Here is a 27778-nt window from a genome sequence, read left to right as displayed (position 1 = left end):
TATTCGTGGCATCCATTGGAAAGTCACGTCGGTTTCTTCGCTGCAGCTGCTGTTGCTCAAACGGCGCACACCATTCAGGCATCCGGCAACATAACAGGGTCGCGGCACTTCGTTGAACTTTCCGTAAGAGCGACTTTCATGGCGTGCAAAGCACACGCAACAGTACGCAGTAACGAAACTACCACTGACACGTGACCGACGTGACAGCGCAAGCGGGGAGCAGCCCGGCGAAAACTGCACTTTTAAACCACCCGCGCTGTTCTCCTTGGTAATGCCAAGTTCTTTTTTCTATGAATGAAACAGAAACGCACAAGCAGCATTTTATTACGTCTTGTAAAGTACGCAATGTTATTTTTTTATTATAAGTTGTTTGAGTACTAGCGACTCGGAACTCACGTCATCGGGCTCATTCCAAAATGTCCCCCTGGTGGCGCATATCATGTCCTACATTTACCTTAATTTCTCGATTAGTAGAGCACTGCTGTTGATAATATTGACGTTTTAGACGTTTTCAAACCTAGGCCTTTCACTCTGACATAAATTGTTATTTACCTTTAGTTTCCCTTTAACGACTCCACTGGAAGTGCTTCAACTAACAAGCAGTTTATTGCTTTATTTTTGAATGAACTGGTTTACCATTGCAGATTAACGTGAGTGGGCCAGTTGATTCTCGCTGGTTGTGCCTGCAGCCTACATTGTCTGCATTTTTGTTAGATTTTTAGTGTGTTCAGGGATCTAAAAAACGAAATAGAATTCTCAAGAACATGATAATACAGCATTTTGGAATAACTGTCTTTCCAGGACTGCACAAAAAGAAAAAAAGAGAAGACATGGGAGCCGATAAATAGTAAGACCATTCAGTCCTTTCTTTTATTAAAACAATCACTAAAGCATGGGTGCAAGACTCGGGTATGTCTTTCCTGTCTTCAGTGTGATTACATCCAGTTGGGTGAAGCTTCCATCTCTGGTTTGGATTGAAGTGATGAAGCTTATATCAGGCAGTGATGAGCATCTGTCAGAAGATTCTACACCTCTTTGTTGGTAAGTTATTTGCTTGACTACTAGAAAGGTGGCTGTATAAAATGAACAACAACAACAATATTAATAATTTTACTTTGTGTAAGGGTGCAAAGACCCCCAATGATGTGTGATAAAAGAACTAGACACTTAACAATCTTCTAGAATTGTAGCAAATACATGAGGAAATGTGTGCTACAACAAATGAGTCATTATAAATGCCCAAGCTGTTACCAGAACTGTTCCTTTAAATGGCCTGGAAAGTACACAGGGCATTTGTGTCCAAAGCTGACTTGACATCCAGTAATATCAGCAATATTATTAGAACACCTTTAGCATGGCACACTGATGCATGTTGATGCATATGGTGGGTATCATGGAACTGTACAGCTGTCTCCAGCAAGAACTTCCTTCACAGCTTACAATACTTAGCAAGCCAACAGGAAAACAACAAGGCACAGCCAATGAAGTGTGGTACTGCTTTCACTAGAAAACAATAAAGAGTTACTTATAGTACTGCTGTAAGAAAACAGAGAATGAAAACAGGGGAGAGACAAAATCGCTTCACACCTAAAGCTTATCTAAGCTGCAAGAAAGAGCTATCTGGCAGAAAGAAGTGTTGCTGCTGTCACATTTGCTGCCAAAAGGGCAGAGAGACTAGTTGAGGGGGAAGACCATGCTCTCATTGGCAGGAAAAGTACGGAAGAAAAAGAATAATCATAGGCATGTGCAGGGTTCTCCTTCAGAGGGGCGAAGGTTCCTCCCTATTAAGTCAATGTAGGGGGCAGACTTTGCCCCCCCCCCCCATCTCAGGTTACTAGGGGCAGCGGCTGCCCCCCCCCCCCCCCGTGTGCACGCCTATGAGAATAATACAGAACCACAGGAACCAATGTCACTGCTACTTCTGAGGTGCAGACATAAAGGGTATCCTAACAATCTAGCACCAAGGTTTTAAGAAAGAGGAAGAGTGTTCTGGAAATAAAACCTGGTATAAGTGTTTCTCCTAGTATAATGGAGTAGCCACTAGTAATTTTTCATTAACGTGATTTAACTAGTGAACTATAATAAATGTTGCAACTCTGCAAGTGCTCACCTAATTATCAAGATGTCAATGCCTGATATTCATTAATAATTACCTGATTATATTCATATCATCCTCCTTGCATTAAGTGAGCCTCTTGGGCAATCAAAACTAGACATCATAAGATGGGAGCAAGATTTGCTGCGAGCGCTTTATGACAGCAGCCTCTCACAATTTGCCAAGTTGGAATGTGCAGACCTGAAAGGCAGCAAAAATTTTTCCCTCACCGACAATGTAACTCCTTCTTGTACAAAACTTGAGAGAGAGAAAGGTAACAGGAAGGCAGGGGAGTCAACAACAGGAAATCTCCGGTTGGCTACCTTGTAACTGCTAAGGACCCGCCATGACGGTCTAGTGGTTATGGCGCGCCACTGCTGACCTGAAGGTCGTGGCATCGAATCCTGGCCGCGGTGGCCGCATTTCAACGGAGGCGAAATGTTGAGGCCCATGTGTGCAGATTTAGGTGCACGTTAATGAACCCCAGGTGATTGAAAATTCCCAAGCCCTCCACTACGGCGTCTCTCATAATCATATCGTGATGTTGGGACGTACCACTCCAACAATTATTATTATTATTGTAATTGGGAAGGGGAAAGGGGTGAGGCAGAATGAAGTGAAGAGTCTGTGATGAGTCTGATGACACTACACAGTGATTATGACTATAGCAATGTCGAAATAAAACATACCAACATTTCCAGTAGACTGTCCCAATGTCTCATCCAGTTTTGTTTCTCTAAATAAGTGCAGCAACTCCCTCATAGCGACTCGTGCTGAAGTCCAAGTAGGCTAGGGCCCAAGCTCACTTGCATACCTTGCATCTTGCCACTGTGAGTAGACTGGATACCTAAACATGCAGTGAAATGAGCAAAAAAACATTTTGCGGTGATCGTTCTGGTCTACATTCAGACTTACACATGTGCTAATCTCTATTCTTGACTACACACAGATAGAGGGTAAGGAGACCGAACCAAGCAGACAAAGCACACCACCAGAGAAAACGATTCATTTTTCATCGTGTTCCACACGTGAAACCCTCTCGATAAGCGACATCAGCAATTGTAATGAAATGATGCCATTGCCAAAAAGTTCTACACTTTAAAGTCAACCACTGAACGCTCTTGTTGTGCTTAAGCCTTTCTTCATCGCCGTGCTCAGTACACTGCTCTTGTTAGTCATGAAACCAACACAGACATGCCTAAATTTTCTCTCCTCCTCATGGTAGTTATGCTTGCATATAAATACTTGCACTTGGGAATTGAATACCATGTCAAGTTTGAAAAAGTATGTTAAAAGAAGTGCGGAAAGAAGTGCAGAAGGTAGAAGAGAACCAAGTGTTGGCACGAGAGGAGAGCTTGTGCTTGGTGGGCAGCAAGAAATATATGCGCGATACGGACATGTTGGGGTCTCTTTGATTTATTACAACTATTTTCTGCTTCACTCTACTGGTGAAGACACCTTTATTCCAAGTTGTATTGTGTAAATGTTGAGTAATTCATCAAGCAGAGAAACCAGTTTTCTTTGTGCACAGTAAGTGTCAACAAACTGCTGTTGTCTGCCAAAAACTATGTAACATGTATGAGTAGATGCTCCATGAAAGGCTGCAGGAGCATGGCTGCCATGGGCACATCACTACGGCATCTACTTGGAGCATAAGCGCATAGGCGCTGCTGGTTATGGGCACCGACACCAGGGGAGCGTGTGGAATGGTGGGGTGAAACTCCTCCCCACCCTCCCCCCCCATTTCAATTTTTTAATACCACTGTATGTAAGGCCAAGGAGAGAGGCTGAGAAATGCAGGAAGATGATGAGGAAGTAAGAATAAAGGAAATTTTCAGGAGTGGTGCTTTGTCTTGATTCCTCTTTATAGTTCGTACATCACATTTGCACATATAAGCACACACATGCACACGCACAATACGGCCAGGAACGTCTTCCTCTTGAAATAAAATTCTAGCTATGCCGCCGCTCTTGGTGCCATGATGCCTGTAGTCGTGCAAGCTTTCCTACCGCACTCGACTTCCAGGGAACCTTGCACACAATGCCAAGCAATCACTGCTGTCTGAACTTGCCAGCGGATTGTGAATAGTAAGGAAGAGAGGGGTGCATGTTTGGAGCCCTGCTCCTAACATCGAATAATGAACCATATGCCAGCCACTGATTTTTCTACAGAAATTACTCGAGGATTCTGGAACTGCGATCATTCAGGTACCATGCTAAATGATGGTCATATTACGTGAATTTCACTAATCTGTGGAATCGGTACATGTGACATTCTTGTGCCATTACTGGCTGTGATGGCACAAGCATTAGAAGCTTTTGAAATGCAGCGAGGCAATTTGTCTCTGTGCACATGCCTAAACATTCCAAACAGTTCAGTTCCTGATGTGATGTTTTGCTCAACATGATAAATTTGCAAGACGGTTTGGAACGAAAAGGAGGAAATTTAGGCAAGCACACGTATACTCTCTATCATGCTTGTGCTGGCTGTGCCACCATACCAACAAATCAGGTAAGATATTTTTACAGGAAACTCTACAGCCCCACACATTTCACATTACTGCATTCTGGGCCATTAGATTTCGTAAGGCAGTAAGGGAAATGTGGCATGTTTATTCAATCTTACTCCTAGGGCGTAGAATCGTTTAACCATGTCTCAGCCACTCCTAGTTGAAAAGTGAGGCCAAGTAGGTACTGGTTAAAGAAATTAAGAAAAAACTGCCAAAGCATATGAAAAGAAAGCCAAGGTGCTCTGAACTACAGTTACTTTTCAGTCCGCTAAGCACTACTACTGCAGGCAGACCCACTTAGTGGCTAAGGTGTTGCAATGCTTAGGTTGAGGATGTGTGTTTGATTCATGGAAACGGCAGTTGCATTTAAAAGGGGTCATTATGCCAAGACACCTGTGCACGTAGATTTAGGTGCACGTTAAAGAAGCCCAGGTTATCAAAATTAATGCGGAATCCCCCACTACAGCGTACCTCCTATTCATATTGTAGTTTTGGCACACAACACCCCAGCAATTACTAATTACAGTAGAATCTTATAGAACAAAACCTGAAGGAACCAGAAAAATATGTTCCGTTTAACAAGAGTTACATTTACTGAGAGCTGAACAGTGATGCAGAACTAAAGTATGAAACCAATTGTATTTGGGCCACTTGTTCCACTCAAGTGGCAGTGTCGTTTAAAAAATTTCCGTTTACTAATTACTAAGAGTCTACTGTAATTATACTGCAGGCAGCCTTCCTTGCAGCGACAGTGTAGGAAAGCTTTTCATAAAACTGGGTTAGGCCCACAGAGCCAGAGTACTGTTGACATATATTGCAGAAACCAGCCTCCATTTATGGATTTATTTGTGTATACCGTTGTGTAAAATATTGAATTACAAGAAACACTGGGTTATCAGAAGTAACAAGCGACACTGGAAGCAGTGCTATGGCATGATCAAGTGGGCTTGTTATAAGAACTTTTAGCGAAAAACACCAAAGAAGCGAGCATTTAGGCAGAAGGATGCTGGAAGTTTAACTTGTAGCTTGCAGCTTTGAATGCAGCACTTTTAGCAGACTAAGCACTTTTCTACCGTATTCTTTTTCTGTTGATTCTTCTGTGCAAGCCCACTCGCTTCCTTCCTTAGTATTTTTCAATGGAAATCCTTATAAGGCAGCTGATGCAGACTCAACCATTCTAACTCTCAGCTCTAAAAGCCACAATCGAAGGAACATAAGCTATGTGGCTATGTAATGCATGTGCAAGCATGCAATAATTGAGCCCAAAGGGTTTGTTCACTTGCGAGTAAGGCCCCAATCATTATTCGATATTTTATGTTCTGATGCTTGTTGCAACCTTTGTTGTTTTTTATTTTCATGCCCCTCTTTTATTATTTTTTTAGGTTGATTTCCTGCAAGTAACATAACTGGATGCTTATATAGATCGGCATTTGCAGCGTAATTTAAATTGAGAAAAATAGTAAAACATAAAGTATGCAAGTTTTTTCACTGTTTTCACTAAAAAAAAATGCCAGGCCTGCGCGGAAAGCGCAGCACAGTTACAGCGAAAGCTAGAAGAGCGCCATTTCTAGAGCCCGATATAAACTCTCTTGTGGCTACTAATACAAGTAAACTAGCAACGTACCCACTACGCCACAAATTATAATTTTTGTGAATGTCGGAAACAACCACCACGAGATTATTCGTCATTCTGCAGAGAAACGAGCTACCACATGTAAGGCATTACGTGCAGTTTGTTGATGCGACAGTTGATGACGATGAAGAATAATGGCTGAGCCATTTGTAATGGGTTGGAAGCTTTAAACGACCCACAATTCACATCCTGTGACGCCTGGTCGTTATTTTACTCTCCCACCACGCTATATAACATAGGTCAACGTGAGAAAGAGAGAGACAGGGAAAGAACTTTATTGAGACCCTGAGGAAATGCATCATGGGAGCCTTATGGGCTTCCTTGGCAACCTATAGAAGTGCACTTGCAAGGAACCCACTACGCTATAAATGATCGTATCCGCTAAACACCTTTAAGGCATTCTGTGCGCATTGTTGATGCTGCGGCTGATGACGATGAAGAATTATGGGAGAGCCCTTTGTAATGGGTTGGAAGCATTCAACAACCCACTCGTTGTGCAATACGCATTGAGTGATGCCTGGTTACAAAATTCGCGTTGTGTGACGCTTGGTTGTTATTTTACTCTTCTACCATGCTACATTACATGTGTTAATGTGGTTCCTTTGCGACATAAAGCGTGCATACGGTATTTTTGCAACGCACTTTCAAGCACCGGCATGGCTACGAGGTAGAACACTGGGCTCCCACGCAGAGGGCCCAGGTTCGAACCTCGTTCCATCCAGGAAATTTTTGCTTATTTCGTTTTTTTTCTTATTTCGAGCGATAGTAATTACGGACACCGGCGGCGGTGGCGGCGGCGGACAACTACGGCGCCAAAAACGGCCCTTGTTGTGATCTCATAACAGCTTTCGCTGTAAAATAGCTAATGAAGGCCAATTAGTATGCACTAGTATGTAGAGCAGTCGGGAAGCTCTGATCAGGGTCTCAATAGCTTTTGTGCCTTGGCCACTGGGGTGAGTGAATGAACAGCAGATGTACAAATGGTAATTCAGGGTCGCACATTAGTAATCATCCCCATATTTTCAATTGCTGAATCCCTGTAACTAAATAAAGGTATGAATAAAGACTAGGGATGGGCGAATATTCGGGCGTTTCGAATATTCGAACGAATATTACAGTATTCGAATTCGCTTCGATACGAATTCAGATTATTCGAAATTTCGAAGTATTCGAAATTTCGAAGTATTAGAAATGAACGAATATATGTATACATTTGACCGCACATAACCCCCTGTAAAGGCGGTTTCACTGCAGCGCCTGGTTGCTGTGCCGTGAAACAACCCATCCAGGAGAATCTGCACTACCGCGAAGCCACACTTCAAGGTTAAGTGTACATATTTTTTAAAATTTAAAAGCGTGTTATATGGGCTTATATGCACTAAGTACAGTAATTTTTAACTTTTACCGTATTGCACCACTTATAACTTGCACCCTACTGCTATTCAAATCTTGATACTATTCAAGGCTGCTTCCACTTCATTTCAAACCAAAAAAGTGACATTCACTCATACCTAGTTCAAATTCTTAAAAATATTGTGCAAGGGTCATGACAAAAATGCTCATTTTTCTTAATATTTTGCGGTAAATACTATTCGAACTATTCGATTCGAAATTATTCGACCAAATCACTATTCGCTTCGGATTCGCTTCGAACCTCAAATTCACTATTCGCCCATCCCTAATAAAGACCCATTCTATTCATATTCAAACATCAAATGTACCTACTGTTAATTTCTGCATAGTTACATTACCATACGTTGCACATTTGTCAGACTGCTTTTTGCAAAGCTTTGTTACCTGTTGTATTACTTGAGGCAAAAAGTATTAAACACATGACTGCAGAATGCATCAAATAAGTTATACTTAGTATTACTTACTTGATGTAAGTAATACTGTTGCACCAAGTAATATTTCTTTTATTACTTGATGCAACAAATATTAAACAAATGACACCACAGTGATACGAGTTATAGCGCCACCTAAAGTAGTGAACTGCAGATATAAACTTCAGTATGACATACCAACACGCCCAAAACACCGCGTTACTATGCAAATATTAACAGACAAAAAAAACAATTGATATGTTGATACTATAAAGGATAATGTATTAAAAATCCAGCGGAAATTAATCTCAAATTCTAGAATAGCTTGTCTTTTGGTAAGCCACTTTCCTAGAATTTATCCACGGACCAACTAGCCCAGCACTGCATTTTATTAATCCAAAAAGGAAGAAAAAGACTACTTTTGGGTAACATGGAATTTTGTGGAAGAAAAAAAGAACGGTCTCCAGACTGGCAATGCATGCACAACAGCACTTTTAAATGTTGGCTGACTCCTCTCATTTGGCTCAGTTAATACGAACCATTTTAAAATAATGCTATACCTAATCATTCAAAACTAATCAGCAGAGGATGTGTAAGTTCCAAAGGTCAACACAGCTTGTTCTTGTCGCACTTTCTAGCAAATGCTACAGCAAACATACAGCCACAGAAATGCAGTACTCGTGTTTTGAACCTACTCATCTGTTTGAAAACAAATCATGTTTGAAAACAAAAGGGATAGGTTCCACTATTCTTATGGGATGGGTCAACTTAATAAATATGCTGCTCAGCACATCAAATGGTATGGATCCACTGCAATAATTCTAGACATGGCAGTAAAAAATTATACTTCCAAAATATGTCTTTTTGTCTCGTGAGTACTGCCGAAATGACCTATTTGCCTGCTTTAATCAAGATTCAAGGAGTATTCACCAACATGAAAACGGGCTATCAGCTCAATAATTATGGTATGACACATTCATATATTGCGAAATTCCATTAGTTTCATCGCTTTCTTTGCAATCAGTTCAAAACAGAAAGTGTAGCACTGTTTAAGATGTGAAGAAAGACTCTTTTCAAGCCACGAAAACTGGAGCTTGCAGTCATGCGCTACCGCAAATGATAAACACATTCAGAGGCAGGACTACAAAAGTGGTTGGAGGCCATAAGTAGATCATGACAGAACTGACCTCATCTGAAACCTCGTCAACTATTAGCGTGTGGGTTTGGTCGAATTGGTGTTGGTGATCCATAACGTCATTTTTTTGTGCCAAATCTAAGTCAGCAAGGTCACAGAAAGGTGAAACGTGCACGTTTCCTCTTTCCGTGTCTTTGTTCACAAGGATTTCGTGCAACAACTACATTGCAGATCATCAACTATTAATTGCACGCTTCTCTAAAGGCATGCCCTTCTCTCATGTTTGGTCAAATACTAGTGAACAGGCTTTTGGCAACACACGAACAGCCTTCACGTCCAACGAGCTCGCAATGCACCAAACGACACATTGCTTGTCGTGCAGCAAGTTCTCGCCGAGAATAGCACACCGGTCGTCCCTCAACAATCGTACTCTCGCATCTCATTTTACTTTTTGACTGTTCCTTACTCTGAAAATGGGCCCCAGGAGAGGGGACACATTTTGAAACCGTGGAAGACATCAAAGCTAATGCGACGGCTAAGCTCCAAAGGAAGCCTTCTACCACTGCTTCTGAGAATGGCAGGAGCAATAGAGCAAGTGTGTTTGCGTGAGGGTCCTACTTCGAAGGCTACTAGGTAAGCATTGCCACATGCTGCGACATTAGCACACTGAAACACCCTTCCGGAAATTTGTGACTACCCCTTGTATGAACACTACAGAAATTAAACCAAGTGCTTCTTCCTTTCCGAAGAAAGTGGAATACAGTAAAACTGCTTTAATTCGGATTTCACGGGCCCGGAAAAAATGCCTGAATTAACTGAATGCCAAATTATTGAAAGTATCAAGAAAACAATAAACAAATGTCTGTTGCATCAATAAACTCATATTCTTGATAAATATGTAAATCCTTTACTTATTTTGCAAAAGAGCAGCGTAAAAGCCGCAATTTTCGTCGTCCTACGACTTTGTTCTCAATGCGACCATGGTGCCAGACTCATGTGTTTAATTAGCCTGAAACATGCTTTGCACCCCTCCCTTGTCGCCACCACAACTAGGTGTATGTGACAATATTCCTTTTTCAGGTAAAATGGCCGGCAACTGAGAGCTCGTCCATCGCGATGTAGCAAACAAGTTTTATGTCTGCATACCAACCGTGGCTGAAAGCTTTTCATCTTCAACAGCTTCCACTATGTCTGAGTTTTGTTACACTGCGTGCATTGCATCAAGTTAAAGCTGAGCTGCCGAGTACCGGATTCGCATGTGGACAAAACCGTGGCCACTAACGGATGAGATAGCGATGCGGACAGTGCAGCCTCATTTCGGTTATCTGCAAATGCCGTTTTCAGTCTCTTGTGCCACACATTTGCAGCGCTTCGCGCTCAGTGCTCTCTGAGGATCATCTGAATTAACTGGGTTGCGGCCAAATGTGATCGAATTAAGAAGAATTTGATTAGAATGTTTCACTGGGCAAGGTATTTATTCAAGATGAAGAGTTTGATGCCAGTCAACAATGCATATACTGGCTGGGACTAGAGAATACGTCCGAATTATCCGATTTTTCGAATGAATGAGGATCGAATTAACGACTTTTACTGTATTATAAAGCTTCTATCGGATCCATCCATTCCATTTCATAAAAAATTAGCCTAGTTTGCATTATGTACTAGGTAGTACACTTAACTTTCCTCAGTGTGTGTATGGTCATCTCAAAAGCATGTATGTATAAATTATAAATGACTGCCTCCAGTTGCCTGGCAACCTATCATGATTGTAATGAAATAAGGAGACAGCATGTCACCACACGCACGTGAAATGTAGCGTTTCATTAAAGAAGTGTGTTACTATGGCTCTTCACATGACGCATTCATGGCAAGACACGTTTGCTATGCTCAGACAACAAGAATGTATAAAAACTACAGCGGGGGTTGATCTTCAGCCCAGCTAGAAGCCTTTATTTACCTAAATTTATCCTTTGTACGCCCTGTGGCGACCAGTCTACCCACCCCTGAAAAAGAAGTTGACAAGCCATCTTGAAGAGCGATGCATCCTTATCAAAAGACTGCAAATCACTGACCGGATATTTTTACCTCACATGTTTGACCAGGAGCTAGTGGCTTTCTGCATAAAAACCATGACACTTCAACAGTGCAATTGTTCGGAACAGTGTTGATAGGTATCAATCTCTCTGCCTCAAGCTTTTTATCCCTGATATTTGATAATTTCAAATGGCAAATTTTGAAATTCTATAGGACTATTTCATTTCCGTTCAAAATTTCAAGACCGCCTGTGGTGGTGTAAAGGTAGGGCTCCGTGTTTTCGGTTTTATCCGAAAAAATCCTATAAACATTCGCCGGTAAAATTTTTGACCATTCAGACTTATCTGATAAACTCCGATTTCTAGGACCAATATGACCTGGTTCCATTCTTTATCGAAAGGGCAAGTTCTAGGCGCTCATTGATACATCTTCTTGTTTGACCGATTTAAAGTTTACCGCGCATAGCTGTATTAGGTGATGTAGCTGTATTGTGCTCCGACTCAGCTTCCTACATGCAGAAGCTTCACAAGGACTTGCAACTCTTCAACCCCGAATTCAAGGCGCTTCACTTCAAAGATCCGTGCCACCTACTCAACAAGGCTCTGGAGGATGGAATCAGGACGAGCTCGTTTAACGTGGTTCACGATTTTGTTGTGCGCTTTCCTGCCCTGTTGAAGCCGTCGCGGGCACTGTGCCGTAAGTTTGGTCTTGTGTGCTTGGCCATGGGCATGTCCTAAAAACCGTATGTCCGTCAAGGTGGTTCTCTTTTTATGAAGCTCTAGAAGATATTTTGGACAACTGGCGCGCCATTTTGTCTTTTTTGAGAAGCCAGAAGCCAAGGGAAAGAAGTGTTAGAAGCTCGAGAGTCTTATTTCATCACCTGAAGCTGTGCACGGTTTGCTCGTTAAGATGAGGTTTCTAAAGAACAATTCGTGTGCCGTGCTCTCGATCATTAAGGAACTTGAGGCAGAGAGTACCCTGGTGCACCAAGTCTGTCCCATACTGGGGGTCCGTTTGCACGCACTCATCACTCAATGGCGTGATCCAACCGAGGTCTTCGCATCAGATGTCACAAGTCTGTTTGACCTCCTTGACGAGACTGACCGCTTAACGACTGCCGCAGACTTTCACGGATACTACGCTGTTGTTGCCAAAAAGTGGAGAGAGACATCTAAGAGGAACCTGTGCAATCAACTACAGTACACCAAAGAATCGTTGTGGTACTGTGTTCAAATTGTGAATACAAATGTGAAGCATGAGCTGCCCTGCGCGTTCGAAACCTATGTGACTATTTTTCAATTAGTGCTTCTTGAGACTGATGACATGAGCCAGCTCCTGAGTGATTTTGCGAACTATCAGTGATACGAAATATATAACATTGTCGAACCCCTGTCGTTTTGGTGACTTCACAATTTCCAGTGGCCAGTGCTTGCTTGCTGCGCGCTGCGTCTTCTGGCGCTTCCTGTTTCTAACGCTAACGTTGAAAGGGCATTTTCAAAGCTGAAAGTCGTCAATCGAAAGGAGCGCGCTTCGATCACTGACAGCAACCTCGCAAAATACGCTTGCATGTTTTACAATAATCTTTAAGCGTAAGGTTGTTATACGCACAAGTATAGGTGTTTTGTGTTCAAGTATTTTGCTTGTGCGTATATGTTTCTGTGCATTCAAACCTTCTAGAAAAAAAATGTGCTTCGTGTGTCTTGATGTTTTAGTATTCAGATATGAATCGATCTAAGATTTTGGGGTTTCGAGAATAATGAAACACTCTGAATTTCGGAGAATTGGGGATTTACGAGAAATAAACTCCAATAAATGCCGAATTTCCGCCAAAAATATAAACTCCGACAAGCACCCGCCGATTTTCAAGAAAAATAAACACCAAAAACATGGAGCCCTATCTAAAGGTTATGGTGCTCTAATGCTGACCCAAAGGTTGCAGGATTGAACCCTGGCCGCGGCCACCACATTTTTAATGCAGGCAAACTGCTAGAGGTCTGTGTGCTTAGATTCAGGCGCATGTTAAAAATAATCCCAGGTGGTCAAAATTTCTGCAGCCCTCCACTACGACATCTGTCATAATAATATCGTGGTTTTGGTATGTAGGACTCAAACAATTATTATAATATTATCAAAATTTGAATATTTATACACAATAGAAATAAATATAAAATTACAGAGGGTGACATTTCAGACTGCACAGTAGGAGTACGTGGATTTCTCCGAGTTGTTAAAGGTTTTAACGAGCATTCTTGCATTGTGCTGGGAATTGAAGCTGTTACCTCTTGCCATGTAGCCGAACACCATTGTGACAGAGCCATAGTAGCAAGATAGACAAGAACTGTGAAAGCAAAATTAAAAAAAAAGACATGCAACACATTGGATTTCAAGTCTCAAAACAAGTTACCAGGCACTCTTGCTTTGTCCTTGGCTGCAGAAACATTGATCTATCGTGTTTGCATAGTAGAAAGAAAACAGATTACTTATTAATCAGTAGACTTGCCTACACTGGTTTCCTCAGCTCCAAAACTGGAGTGTGGAGTCGTACTGCAGCGAGAACGCACTGTCAACGAAATGGTCAAGACCCCAAGTGCAACTACATTGCCACACTGGCAGGTTTGAAAAACATTGACCACAACCCGCCGTGGTAAATTAGCAGGTAAAGTGCTGTGCTGCTAAGCTTCAGGACAGGGATGCAATTCCAGGACATGGCAGCCACCTTTCAATGGGGACGAAATGCAACGCTTGTGTACTCCGACCATACTAGAAGAGAAACTTGGGCTAGCTGGTGGTTCATCATTGTGAAGGAAAAGCAGTGCCAAAAACGGACGAGGACCAAGGAAGACATATGTCGGCAAAAAATGTGACGCTCGCTCCGATTAACTCAAGAACTATATTTTCCGCTTAGAGCTCACTTTAACTCAGACTCACCAAAGTTTTCCTCAACTGGACTCTCTTGGACTCAGATTGACTAAAATTTTTTCTCAACCTGACTCACTCGAACTCACCAATATTGTTGACCCGGACTCACTCGGACTCAGACTCACGGCTCAATCCAAGTCTGAGGAGTGAACTCACGTGTGAGTTTGCCGACCTATGACTTAGACCCAAGTGCACGTTAATCCTTTCACTGCCAATCCTGAGATAACTCGGACAACGATACACGCACAAGCCCGGCTAATCCCGAGTATACTCGTTTTGCCTCTTTCAATCACTCCCTGCCGCTTACGTGACAGCTCTTGTAAAAAAAAATAATGCGGTGCTGTCCCGCCGTGTATGGAGAGAACATATAAACAAATGTAACTTGTAGTGAAATTTTTGACAACAAAGGCAGTGCGTGTTTGCACATCAGCATCAGCTCGGGTCTCTTTGCCAGCGTCTCAGCAGCGCAGTCATGGTGAGTCAGCGTGCCACGTGTGCGCGCTATTTGACAGAAGAATGAATTCAGGAGCTCTTGACTAATTCTGACTCAAAATGAAGTGAATAATCAGTGTCGCTGACTTATTTATTAAAAATTAGCTATATCATTAATTAATTTCGTTGCTTTAAATGCATGCTACTTTTATTTTGATGACATAATCCTTCATTATGATCTTCACACAAAAAGCATCATTCTGCATTGCTAACAGAAAATTTCCGTATAACGTGCAGAAATAAATACCCGGCATGTGGTGTGCAGCAGTGTCAGAAAACCCGGCAGTGAAAGGGTTAGGAAACGCGAGGTGGTCAAAATGATTCTGGGTTCCCCCACTATGGTGTGCCTCGTAATCATATCGTGGTTTTGGCATATAAAACCCCCATGAATTACTATTATGGTTAAAACTAGACCTAAGAAAACCCAATTTTACGAAGTTCCTAATCTAATGAAGAAATTTACATTCGCTGGCAGATATCCATAGGTCTGAATGTCGTCATCAACATGAATTAGCAAAACTAACTTGGCTGCCAAGCCCGATCAAATGAAGTTTCTTTTTAAATAAATGAGTAAGAAAAGTGGTGGTTTGAGTACTCTGAGTAACAAATGAGTAAAAAAGCAGCACAGGATTTTCGGGGAGGACCTCGAAATTTCTGTGCCCAACCCAAGCCAAGAGGTTGATTGTGTCCATCTCTTGAGATGGTTTCTCAGGCCAACGAGGGAACTGAGGACTCAGTGAGAGTGCTTGCTAGTTGCGAAATGTGTGTACGGCCACTGGTGGTCAAGCGCACACTGGCAATATTAACAACTTCCTTCACTGCAAAATAAATGGACAGTTCACTCCAGACCACCAAGATGTTTGTGTGTGTGTGTTTTTCGGTTCGATGCACAGGCACATCGGGCTGCCCTTGTGAACTTTTGACACGTGCAGCTGTGGGTTAGCAGCAAATAAAATACCACAGCCGCTTTTGGGTGCCTCTAAATTATAATTCTGGATTTCAAAGGACTGAAAAATTCCTTTCTAGATTTAACAAAATAATTCGAGCATGGTCATCACTTTGTTAAGTAAAGTTTCAACTGCATTAAGAAACATTGCCCGCATAAATGGTTTGCGTGCCATGCACCCAGGATAGGGCGTTCACTGAGTACCCTTCACCGCAGTCTTCAATTTCTTTTGTCATGTAGGTAGTATTTGGACGCATCACGGGTAAAGCCTTTGTCAAAATTACACGGCTCCTTCGTGCATTTCCAGTATGTGTGTCATTTGGCTGCATGGTGCAATCTCTGTGGCACTCCATTTCTGGGTGACGAGTGAGAGAATTCTATTTATTAAGGCTGCCACGCATTGATGACACCTTGGATCGCCTTCAAGGTGCGCAATTTTTTCTCTTCGCTAAATTTGCGCTCTGGATATTGGCAAGTGCCGATGGCTGAACTAGACTGTCCAAAAAGGGCGTTTGTGACCCTTGACGGTTTATATTTAAGCCTTATGTATATCTCATGCAAGGTGGCCTTGAATGAAAAGCTGGCGCCGACATAAAATTGCATTAAAAGAAATGGAGTGTGCAAGCTGCGTGCTCACTCCGTCTTTTGAGAAAGCAAGACACCAAGGTGATAAAGCAGAATATGAAGAAGATGATCCCCTGGCATACCAGACGTCATGGAGAGCTTCCACAGAGTGATGCCAGCTGCTTGGAGAGTAGAAAAAAAGCAGTGTTCGCCTGACTTACCTTACTGGCAGCTATAGACTAACACGGAAAGGGCGTACTATGGAAAATGCTGAGTGAGGGCCTGGTGGATTATGCGGTAGACCGACGAAGCATGCGACACCAGAGGAGGCTCAACACACGCAAAATGAGGCTCGGCGAGCCAAACGACTAGTCAGATTCTGACGGGAGATTTCAGTCTTCAATGCATCGGCACTCAGGCTTTCACTTTCAAGTCATCTTAGCAATAGAATCATAAACCCTCGCAATCTTTCCACCCAGGGCATTGCAACCACATAAAATAAACAGACTGCAATCAGTATCATGTTAACAGTTACTGCGGCACATCTATTACAGAATGTCTTCATTCCCGCTGGAAGTGGGTTTCATCCATCCCTAAACAGAGAATGGTAATTCAAACTGACCAGGTGTAACTTGGAGATAGATGCAGGTGAAGACACATATCAAGTGCAGAATAATTTTGTTGCCAGCTGCTTTCTAGAAAACCGATATTTTGTATGAGATGTATTGCTTCATCATCAGAGACAATGAAAGTGCTGTGCCACAAGATGACACAACCGTTCAAGATGAAAAGTGAAGCCAAGTATACTGCAATAAAATATTGAAACTATGTCTATGTATTTAAGAAAAGACACTTTTCATCTAAATGAACAAAATAAATGGGCTCCCAAGGCACATACTAAGGAGGTCCTGATGCCCTCCCAAATGTTTGCCTGTATAATTGATCAAACAAGCGTTCCTTCACGTTTGTAACAGACTAGTTATCTGACAGCTGATATTAAAAGGTGTTGTATCCATAGGATTACATTGGGTCCGAGAAGGTTACATACTTTTCATAAACACTTGTAGCACTCTGAAACGTGGTGCCGAAAACACAGTGCGGTTTATTAATGCATCTCCGTTATCATTCCATATACTCCTTCTTTTCTCCTCAGCAGGCTACCCCCTACCAGTTCATGTCCCAAGTGTTCGTGCCAGAAGAAGAAGAAAAGTATGCCACAGATGGGCCCCCACTGCAGACACGTGGCCGTGGGCACTTTAAAGAAAAATGATCAAACGTAGCTTGTCAGAATAGGTGCCGGCTTGACCCTTTCAATGCTGACTTCTGCTCCAGTGTCCACCAGCAAGCGAAGACCTGTGGTTTTGTCGGTGATGTGGAAGAGGCGGCTTGATGAGTGGCCTCGATCGCCCGCCACTGTTATTGACGATCGGGCGGAGCGTTTCCCATGCGCCATGAGCAGGGTGGCACACATCTGCGAGCCGCGGCACGAAAACGCCGGTGATAGTAGCATGAGTTCTGCGATGAAAAGCAGTGCTCGGGCTGGCTGAGGGGCGGTTGCTGAGCAGGCGACGTGAGAGATAGTCGGTGTGGACGAGGCTGGTCATTTAAGTCGCGAATGCTCAGCAATTGCAGACGCAAGTTGGCGACTTCAGCTGCAAGATATATTACCGTTTCTCGAAGGGAATCTGCTTCGGAAATCGGAGAGGTGTGGGCAGCGTTTATGACTGCCGGAGCAACGTCCATCATGTCATCGGTCATTTCTGCCAGCTCTGACAGTCTTATCCTGAGCTGGGACAAAAGCCATTCGCATGTTAGGGGGAAGACGCTGTAGAAACAACTCACGTAGTATGGAAGTTTCCGAGCCGTCCGGCTGGTCCCCAAGCAGGTGTTGCAGGTGACGTAGAAACTGTGTGGGACGGCGGTCCCCGAGCTCTTCGTTGCACAGAAGTTGCTGAATGCGCCGATGCTTAGGCGGAACGAGTCGGTGAAGAAGAGCCTGTTTGACTGTCGTATATGGAGTTTCACCAGGTGGGCCCACGAGGATGTCGCGTATTTCGGCCATTGCCTGTCGCAGCAACATTTCAACGAGTAGCGCATGCTTGTGAACTTCTGACGTGATCCGATGAATGCGGAACTTGTTCTCGACTTGAATGAACCATAAGGAGGGATTGGCAAGCCACAACTGTGGTAGCATTATGGTAGTAGTACCTCCAACAACACCCGAAAAGGGTACATGGCCGGGTGCAGTGGCAGCGGTACCAGGGCTGAGGTCGTTGAGATTCTCATGCTGCTCCATGGAAAGTCGCGTTCGTAGTCTGGGTCAGCAGTAAATGTAGCACTCTGAAACGCGGTTTCAAAAACACCGCGCGCTTTATTAATGCATCTCCGCCATCATTCCAACTACTCCTTCTTTTCTCCTCAGCAGACTACCCACTACCAGTTCACGTCCCAAGTGTTCGTGCCAGAAGATGAAGAAAAGTATGCCACACACTGCATGTGTGTTGACAGATGAAAAAACTAGTAATGGCATAATGCCATTATTGGTTCAACTCAAGACAGCATTTCATCTCGTTCAAGTGGGTGTCCTGTTTGTACAGTGGAAAAAGACAATGTCTAACCAACTAGCCTGACAGGACATTCTTCCAGCAATTATCGCTACTCCGAGAATTTTCAGATCTTTGGGTCCATAAGATCAACTGTATGGCTGGCCATCTTGCTACTAATACATGCAAGTAACATGAATAATTTACATCAAAGGCTGGAGGAATAATGATTTGCAGCAATTAGATAATTAATGCTATCCGAGAAACATCAGACCCACCAAATAAAAAAATCGCACAATGCGATGCAACAATGCGACGAATGGTGCCTCTTGTTTCTATAGCCTTGCATGAGCTGATGAATTTTTCAATTAACGTTGCTCGCGTAATTGGCAAAAATAAGTAGGTAGGTTACTAAATACTCACTTAATTGCAAAGCTCCCATCTAGAGTTGTGCATCTCATTTGAAAGCATCATGTCCAATTGTTTCCAGCTTGCAATATCTTCTCCACTTTTTTTCTCATTTCACTGTTGCAGGTGCTGTGCTCTCACAAAGGGTTTGCACCCTTTCGGATGTTTCGCAGCACAACTTTGAAATGTGAAAAAAAAAGAAAGATAAGCTAAGAAGTATGTAGCAAGCTGGAAACCAATGGCTGTGATGGTTCTCAATGTGACGCACAATTCAACATACAAGCTTGAGCAATTGTACAAATCCTTGGTGCAATTAAATTTTGCTAATTAAGTAAGCAATGGCAACAGAAAAATTCAGCAGGGCTGTTGCTAGCAAAACCCCACCATGCCCATCGATGTAGCTGGCTGGCTTTCTTTCTAATCAGCTTGGCACAAGTCAGCCGGGACATACAGTAAACTCTAAACAGCCACGGTGTTTACAATCCACATGCCACTTACTCAGTGTATAAGCCTTGTTAGCTCAGCATTTTTTGTAATATTTTCAGTGTTTTTGTGTATTTTGGCCACATCAGTTGAATGAAATCTTCTTAAACTTGCTATGTTAAGACCCTGGGTCCCTTAGAATGCCATGTAAACAATATTTACTGATAAAAAATTCTGTAGGCCCTAGCAGATGACGGCATGGTGAGTTGGTGCAGAAACTTCACGGCGGTGTTCCTACGTGCTTTTTCTTTTCACTTTTTTTTGTGCTTACCAGGTGTCTCTTAGTGGTAAAGATGGTGCTTTCGGTATTGTAAAATTGTAATTTACAAATACGAAAAAATCATTATTCCCTTTAGTGTGCTTTTAAGCAGAAACTTCTCTATCACATTCTACTGAATGTGAGCCTGATGGCAGTGTTAAGCTGGTGCACAGTACTTCTAACCAAGATGGCAATAGATCTGAGCTCGTTGCTGTGTTTCCAAGTTCATGTAGTACACAATACCACGTGCCGGCAAGCAAGCCCACTATTGCCATGTTGCAAAGGCGCGTGCACAAGAGGTAAAGATTTGCAGCAGAAAACCCTAACCTTGGCGGAATGGCCATCAGGAAGATGCCGAGAAGCGATAGAAGAAGGTGAGGAGTGTGGTGCACGTGCCGTGGCCCACCTGGGCCTGGCTGGAAGCCATGGACGCTGTTGCCCAGGAGAGCGAGGCTTGCAGCCCGAAGCGGTGTCCACCTCCTTGCAGGGACGATGATACATGACCTATGTGCTATGGTGAAAAAACATTGCTTAAATTGCTCTGGTCACCTAATGTTTTAAGAGGAACTGTTAACTTAGGAGGTCCCACCCAAATCATGTGGGACATTCAAAAGACAATGTTAAGAAGTTGCAACTTTATAGGATATAAATGTTTCATTCAGGCTGTCAATTTATTTTGCAATTGTGCAAATAGCAAAAACAAAGTCAGGCACTAAATTACGATTTATATTTAGGAAATAAATACACATTGATATTGTCAGATATGCACCAGTTAAGATATCAACAGCAGAATAAATTAATCAATTCTACACTGCTTTTAAATGAACAAATTTCAAAGCAGTGCTTCTGCAAAACCTTTGTAAACATAATCTAGGGCAAGCTGTAGATTCATATATAAAACTTGTCCTCTTGAAATGGTCTAGCAGATACACTTCACAGACACGCAATTCCCATTTAGGTGTGGAGTCATACATTTGCAAACTTCGTGTTTCAGTGCTTTTGAACCTTCATAATTTAAAAAAAAATGTGAATAAAAATATTATGTACCCAGCAATAAATCACAAAGCATGACAGTATCTTTGCAATGTACACTGGGCATTGGCTGGTAAGCATATTTCTTGCAATAATTATGCACCAGATGGTTTTTGTTTTGTTTTTATTGATTGTGGTGAGTTAGTCAAATTTAACTTGTCAGTAAAACAGTAAATTTTGCAGTTTTGACCATTCAAGCATGCATTTACCATGTTCTGTTGCCTTTTCATGTTTGAAAAATTAAACTGGCTTGGTTTTCCAGAATTAAGTTTAGTTGGTGCTTGTCATGTCTGCTTTACATTTATTTGGTCTTTTTTTTTTCACTTCAGCACTGTTGTGGAATCACACAAATTGACCTAATTTTCAGTTTTTTAAAGGCTAGAATTAAACTTTTTCTTAGATGTGGCATGAATTCCATTCTAACAAGTTCACGAGCTGTGTAAAAGAAAAAGCATTTACACTTGTGCTTGAATGGGGGATTTGACATATTACTTTAATTAGATATGGCCTCACAGTAGCCCTTCCTGTTGCTCGCGACTTTGGCAGTGTTTGATTTCTTGACTGTCATGGCAACGTGAATCTAAAGTGTCAGAATGTTAAAGGTTCAGTCGACAGTGCAACGGTGCTTTAAGATTGCTCCCTTCGGTCCACGCCGGTACATCTTCCTGGAGACATGTTCTTGTAATATGTATCCAAGTATCCAATGAGCTCAGGCATACAATATTTTCACTGAGTAGGCCACCAGTAGGTAGCATATGCACAATGCACAATGTGAAATGCAATATATAGCTCACAGAACCTTGCAGTAGCTGCTCTTAAAGGGACACTAAATAGAAACAATGAATTGGTTTAGATTGATAAAGTGTGCTCGGAGAACTCTTGTGTAGTTTATTTCACCACCATAGGTTTACTATTAGAGGAGAAAAGTAAGTTCAAAGTTTCATTTTTAAATTTCACGCCGAACTTTGTAATTCGTGACGTAAAAGGTTTCAAAGAGCGTTGAACGTATTTTGGCCCCACTGGCTCGACGAAATTTCCACAAACTCGTTATGTCAAGTCTTTGGCCCCCTCAGAGGACAATGTACTTCGATTTAACCGATTAGGAACTACGTAGGCCCAAGCAGGCGCCGTCAAAAATATGTGACGTCATGGCAAATGGTGCGGGAATTCCAAGGTGGCGTCGCCACCTGTATTTTCTTTTTGCGCATTTTCTCGCTTATTAAGCGTCTTCTCGCAGCAAGCGTGGTGTTTTTGGTATCGTGGAAGACTATTTTACTAATGCGAGAAAAATCGTTTTGCTCTTTAGTGTCCCTTTAATGAATGCTTCATACTCCTGCATATCTCTACATCTTCCATGAAGAAACGATTTGAGGTATCGAGAAACCCCTACAAGATTAGTAACCCATTAAGAGTAAAAACTGCTTCCTTGAGTATGCATACTCATCTCAGTTTCTTTGTTCGATTCCAAGTGTCATCATATTGGTTATGACTCGGAAAAATTTTACTCGGGGCACATACAAAAGCTGCAAAGATATCTAAATTCCTGTAGGAAAGCAACAATGCCTGGGAGCGTGAAACTTTGCAGGCAAGTATCTACTTTCACGGCAATTTAAAAACATCAGTGACACCGTAAGAAGCTTGGTATGTAGTTGCTTCGACACGGCAAAGTACTCCACAGAGCTCATCAGAAGAGAGGATGACAGGTTGGACTTACTAGCATGCTGGCACTACAGTAAAATCTCGGCAAACGGAACTGCTGCCAAAACAGAGTGACTGCCTCTAATTTACTTGGTTTTGCATATCACTGCTGCACCTCTAGACAACTTTCTCAGCAAACGGAACTCCTGCTGAGCAAAATGTTTACAACACAACGCGAGGCAATGAAATCAGGGCAGGAAAGAGTGTAAACTTGGAGCTAGATTTATTTGAAGAGGATGGTTTCCCTAATACAGGTGCGCCAGCACATTTACACAGAATAATCAATGTAAAACCACATGCTTATGTAATCATGCTCCCAACCGCATGTATAAACATGTGGTTTTTCTTTGGTTATCCTGTGAAAATGTAGTTGTGCACCTGGTTGTTTCGTATAAAAGGGATACCATCTTCTTTAAGTAAATCTAGTTGCAAGTTGATGCTCTTTGCTGCCCTGAATTCTTTGCCTTGTGTTGTGTTGTAGCCATTTTGCACAATAATGAGCCGACTAGCCCAACAACATGCTTTGATATGAAGCTCCTGTTTAGTGAAATTTTTGTGGTCCCATGGAGAGAAACTGTGTCATGCTTGTACTTTGGGGCACTTCAGCAATGTTGTCAGCAGTGGTGCGACAGTCACATGAGCTCACAAAATGAAGCCCATACTTGCCAGGGCATATTCAATAGCAAATAATTTTGTATATGCCATGTACAAAACGGACCCTAATTAAATTATCAAGTTTTAATCCCAAAACTGCACTACGATAGTCGAATGAGAGATTTCAGATTACACTGACCACCTGATGTTGTTTAGCATCGAAGGCAGCCCTTTGGTAAGTGTTTACCAAGCATTTGCGTAAACCTCACGGAGATTTCTGGCCCTACTTGTCGAGATAGTGTTTACAGGGGACACTCGAGCTGCAGTGGTAATGGTGCCATCAACCTGTCCCGCGTTCAACAGTTTCCGCATCGAATGTTGGAGGTCACATAACCAGCTGTAGATGTGGACAAGAGGTTAAGGCAAGAAGGCTGATGCTTTGACGAGCACTGCATGTTAGAGTGTATTCAAAGTAAGCAGCAGTTCGTTTGGGTGCAAAAAATCACCCATCAGGCTCTGCTTATGTTCGGCAGCATTCAGCACTTAAATGCAGTCACGAGTGTTGGGTGCACGCAGACAAATGTTCTTGCTGCGCAGCTGTGAGCAAACACAGCTTTGTGTAAGGCAAACACTAAAAAGTAGGCTGAAGCTCATAAGCTGAAACTTCAATAGAATAAACATGGGCCACCAAAGAACATCTAAAATATTTATCGTGAATGTCAGCTTGCAACGAAAATAGGCTTAGTATGTATTTTTTGGATACGACAAAACTACCGTATTGTCTCGCATATAACCCGCCCCTGCATATAACCTGCACCCCCACTTTTTAAGCACGTTTTTTTTTCGTTTTTTGGTGGTGGTTATATGCGAGAAAACACGGCATTTTCTCATTGGATGAGAATTTGTTCACCCTTCAACCCACAGGGCTGAACTGTACGTGTCATTGGAGGAGGTTTTACTGAAATCACCAATGACGACTCGCATTCCTTCAGCCTGACATTGGATCGTTTCGCAGCTAAAAATGAGCAATGCATCACAATTGGCTTTTAATTAAAGAAATTATAGGGTGCCAGAAGTACCGAAACAATGGTGTTTTGCACCCTTGCGCTGTGTTGAGCTCACACACAATCTTAAAATGGTGGCATGCACAACCACCGCACAGAGAGGAAATATCGCCAGAAGAAAAGCTGCTACTTGGAGTAGCTCTGACCGCAGTATTGCTCAAGATTACAAATGCTACTCTGAAAGTGAGTGCAGCATTTCTGAAGGGCCTTTGTATCTGTTTCCGAGAGCGAGACCGTTTGTACACTAATGCCAGATGATTTAAGACGACGATAATGGCGTGCTAGGTTGAGATTGTGCAAGTATAAAGCAACATCTATCCGCCTCACAGTTTTTATAATGTGCTGGTTGAAATAAATACGTCGTGTTTCAGCATGTTGTATCTCGTTACTATGACAGGCATTGATAATTACCGAGATTCCACATGCCAAAATCATGATATGATTATAAGGCTTGCCATAGTGGTGGACTCCGGATTAATTTTGACGACCTGGGGTTCTTTAACTTGCACCTAAATCTTGGCACCCGGGTGTTGTCTGCATTTCGTCCCCATCGAACGGCGGCATGACATGCATTGAGGGAAAGCTGCCTTTAGAAGCAGTTCTACTGAAATTTTATCAGCCAATTATAACCAGTTGCCAATTAAGTACTGCATTATCAGCTATCACAATCGCACTCACCCTCATGCCTCACTCAAGTGACTCTGTAGCAGGGAAAGATTTGCTACGGTCACGAACGCTGTACTCACACACAAATATCATCTTGCTCGGCACCTCTTTGCTAATCATAACACTCAATTTTAGCGGAATAAGGAGAATTGATACGTCATCAGTGCTCAGCCCCAGTGGCAGCAGTAGTTATTTTTCTCTACAGCACTTCTCCAAAAAACAACATTTGGTGGCATCTTCACGACAAACATCCTTGATTTTGTTTCGTGTTAGTGGCAAACATCATACCAGAGTGCACTGCGCAAGGTAATCCATGTATACTTTAATGGATTCAAAGCTTCCAACTTTTGTTCAACTCAGACATCCTCAAAGTGGTGAGAGAGCAGCACTTCTTCCAGATAACATAAAAAATGTGCCAGAAGGAAATATTTTTACATTACTTTTGGATGATAAAATAATGTTACATAACTGCATACTGTGTGCACAAGCACAATAATGCTGCAGTGTAAAAAAGAAAAGAAAAATTTGCCACTTTTACAATAGAATCACACGAAATAAGACCATAACAAGGAAACCTTCTTGAACAGTGCAAGCTTTCAAGAACTTTCACATGGGCTAGCTAGACTGATCTTAGATTCAGAACAGTTCAAGTGACACAAACAAAAGATGGCAATATGGAGATATGTTAGTTCTTTGATTGTTCTGTGCTCTCTGGTGCTGTTCAAAAACAAACTGCCATTCACTCCAGTTCATTAATAGAATCCTCCCAATTTCTACAGGTATTACATTAATAAAAAAACACTTCTGTTTTGTGGACATGACGGGATATATTTCAAAACAGGACTGCAAATACTTCCGAGAAAGATGCATTGCAATAAAGCTCATGCATGACTTGTCCAAACAACTTTTTCTTGCATAGAAAACATACACAACAAGACTGTTGTTTCCAAATGATAGGTGTTAACGACAGCAAAGAATGCTTTGAATGCATACTGGCATTCAGTAAAGTTCAATAATATTGCCTACCGAAAAGTGTAACAACAAAATGACAAGTGAGGTAGCAAAATACTTTGGGATGCTTGAGCTCCAAAAAGAAAACCCAGGACTGCAATTGTGTACAGCTCAACACCAAAAGATGCCAACACAGGAACACTAAGCACTGCTTAGGGTACAGAGAAATGGGAAGAGAAAAAGAAAAGTGGTACAAGGAGCCCATTATCACAGTTAAATGCAAGCATTCACCATTAACAAATCAAATGGCAAAGCATGGATCACATCTTACAGATCACAGCTTCACTGCACAAGAGTAGGCAGATGTTGCAGAGTGATGACCTTTTTTTTTGCAGGCTCGTCGTATGCACAGTGGTGGCACATGCAATCTAGTTGGCACCTGCCTACAAAGTGGCTTCAGGTGTTTCGAACACGTGTGCGCTTTTTCGTACGTACTATTAATCTGCACACCACATCTGCTTGAAACATTGTAGCAGACTCGGTCAAACAAACACACGCGCACGAATACAAAACAGAAAAGCAGCAGGAAACAAGGGCTTCAGCTTTAGGCGGCTAAGGTCCAAGCTTACCTCTTCTTCTGCCTTTTCTTCTTCTTCTTCTTTTTGGGCTTGTACTTGCGCAAATAAGACTTTGCCTTGCTCGATTGCTCTTTGGCCGAAGGTCCGGGCTCTGCTTCATCGCCCGACGCGTTCATGGCTTCCGACTGCGACCCCGCGTCTTCAGAGGACGACTCACTCGCTGCCGGCGCTGACTGAGAAGCCTCGGCGCGGTCGCCACCAGCAAGGACTTCGCGCCGAAGCTCCACTCCGCTGGAAGTTCCAGGCGTTGCTTCGTCGTGGGTCAGGTCCATGGATTCCGTGTGGGACTCGGCGATTGACTCACTCGCTGCAGACACTGACAGAGAGCCTTCGGCGAAGGCGTGGTCGCCACCAGCGGTGACGTCGCGCAGCGGTTCTGCTCTGCCCGGACTATCGGGTGCCGCTTGGTCGCAGGTCACATCCATGGCTTCAGACTCGGCGACCGACTCGCTCGCTGCCGGAGAGGACCTCTCGACAGACTCGACGCCGACGTAGTCCGCTCCAGGTGCCGCCTCGACACGGGGCGCGTCTGCTGGCTGTGCATCCGCGACTTCAGCCGCTGGCGCTGCCAGGGCGACGTTATCGTTGCCACATTCGAAGTCGAAGTGGCCGACACGTGCGCAGAGACCGCACTGCGGAGCGCGGCAGTACTTGCGCAAGTGCCCCTTCTGGGAGCATCGCAGGCACGTCGGGGTGCCGCCCACTACGACGGCCAGAGACGCCATGCCGTTCTTGAAGCTCACCTTGTGCGGAAAGTTGTCAGTAGATAGGCCCTCCTTGAGAGTTATGCTAGCGAACAGTGTCCCCCATTCGGGATTCTGCGGCTTTTCCGCGAATTTGAGTTCTGGTTCCATCGGACAGACTCGGCCGAAGCGCCTGAGCACCTTACGAACGCACTTGACGGTCACGTCCCGCGGCACCCAATGGAGAATAACGTGGATGTACTTAGCCTGTGGGTCGATAACGAAGCACTTCCTTCGTTTCACCTCAAGTTCCCGAGCCTCGAGGAGCCGCAACCGGTCGTCTGGTGTCTTAAAGCACACCTCCCAGAAGTGGTTTCTTAGGTACGGTCCACATGCTCTGATATTCCCCAGGATAGAAAGACGTTCAAATTCGTCCACGAAGTCCGCAAATATGTACGGCCGGACTTCTGGGTCGCAGTGAAGGTAAGCGGTGTTGAGTGTATTCAGCTGCGCCGGTAGAGGTGGTACAAAAAATTTGTAATCGCCAAACTTGGCGGCGTTCACATTATCGTCGTACTCATGCTGGTTGGGCGGCGCCATCTTGGAAT

At 43.1% G+C, this 27778-nt stretch overlaps 1 protein-coding gene across 1 annotated transcript; it reads right to left on the bottom strand.

Annotated features, from left to right (window-relative positions):
• Positions 1-1877: 1877 nt before the first annotated feature.
• LOC119390890 (uncharacterized) lies at positions 1878-27778 on the bottom strand. The gene is made up of 3 exons (XM_037658594.2): positions 26479-27778; positions 20172-20355; positions 1878-2942 (listed from the first exon to the last, which is right to left on the bottom strand). The coding sequence occupies exons 1-2, from the start codon at positions 27768-27770 to the stop codon at positions 20349-20351; spliced, it is 1299 nt and encodes a 432-aa protein (XP_037514522.1). The 5' UTR covers positions 27771-27778; the 3' UTR covers positions 1878-2942; positions 20172-20348.

The sequence above is a fragment of the Rhipicephalus sanguineus genome, chromosome 4, assembly GCF_013339695.2.
Source record: "Rhipicephalus sanguineus isolate Rsan-2018 chromosome 4, BIME_Rsan_1.4, whole genome shotgun sequence".
NCBI lineage: Eukaryota > Metazoa > Arthropoda > Arachnida > Ixodida > Ixodidae > Rhipicephalus > Rhipicephalus sanguineus.
This window is presented reverse-complemented; position numbering and strand designations above follow the sequence as displayed.

What these genes read in the sequence shown, in the direction of transcription:
- LOC119390890 (XM_037658594.2), bottom strand. Translation starts at nt 27,770, where the DNA reads ATGGCGCCGCCCAACCAGCATGAGTACGACGATAATGTGAACGCCGCC.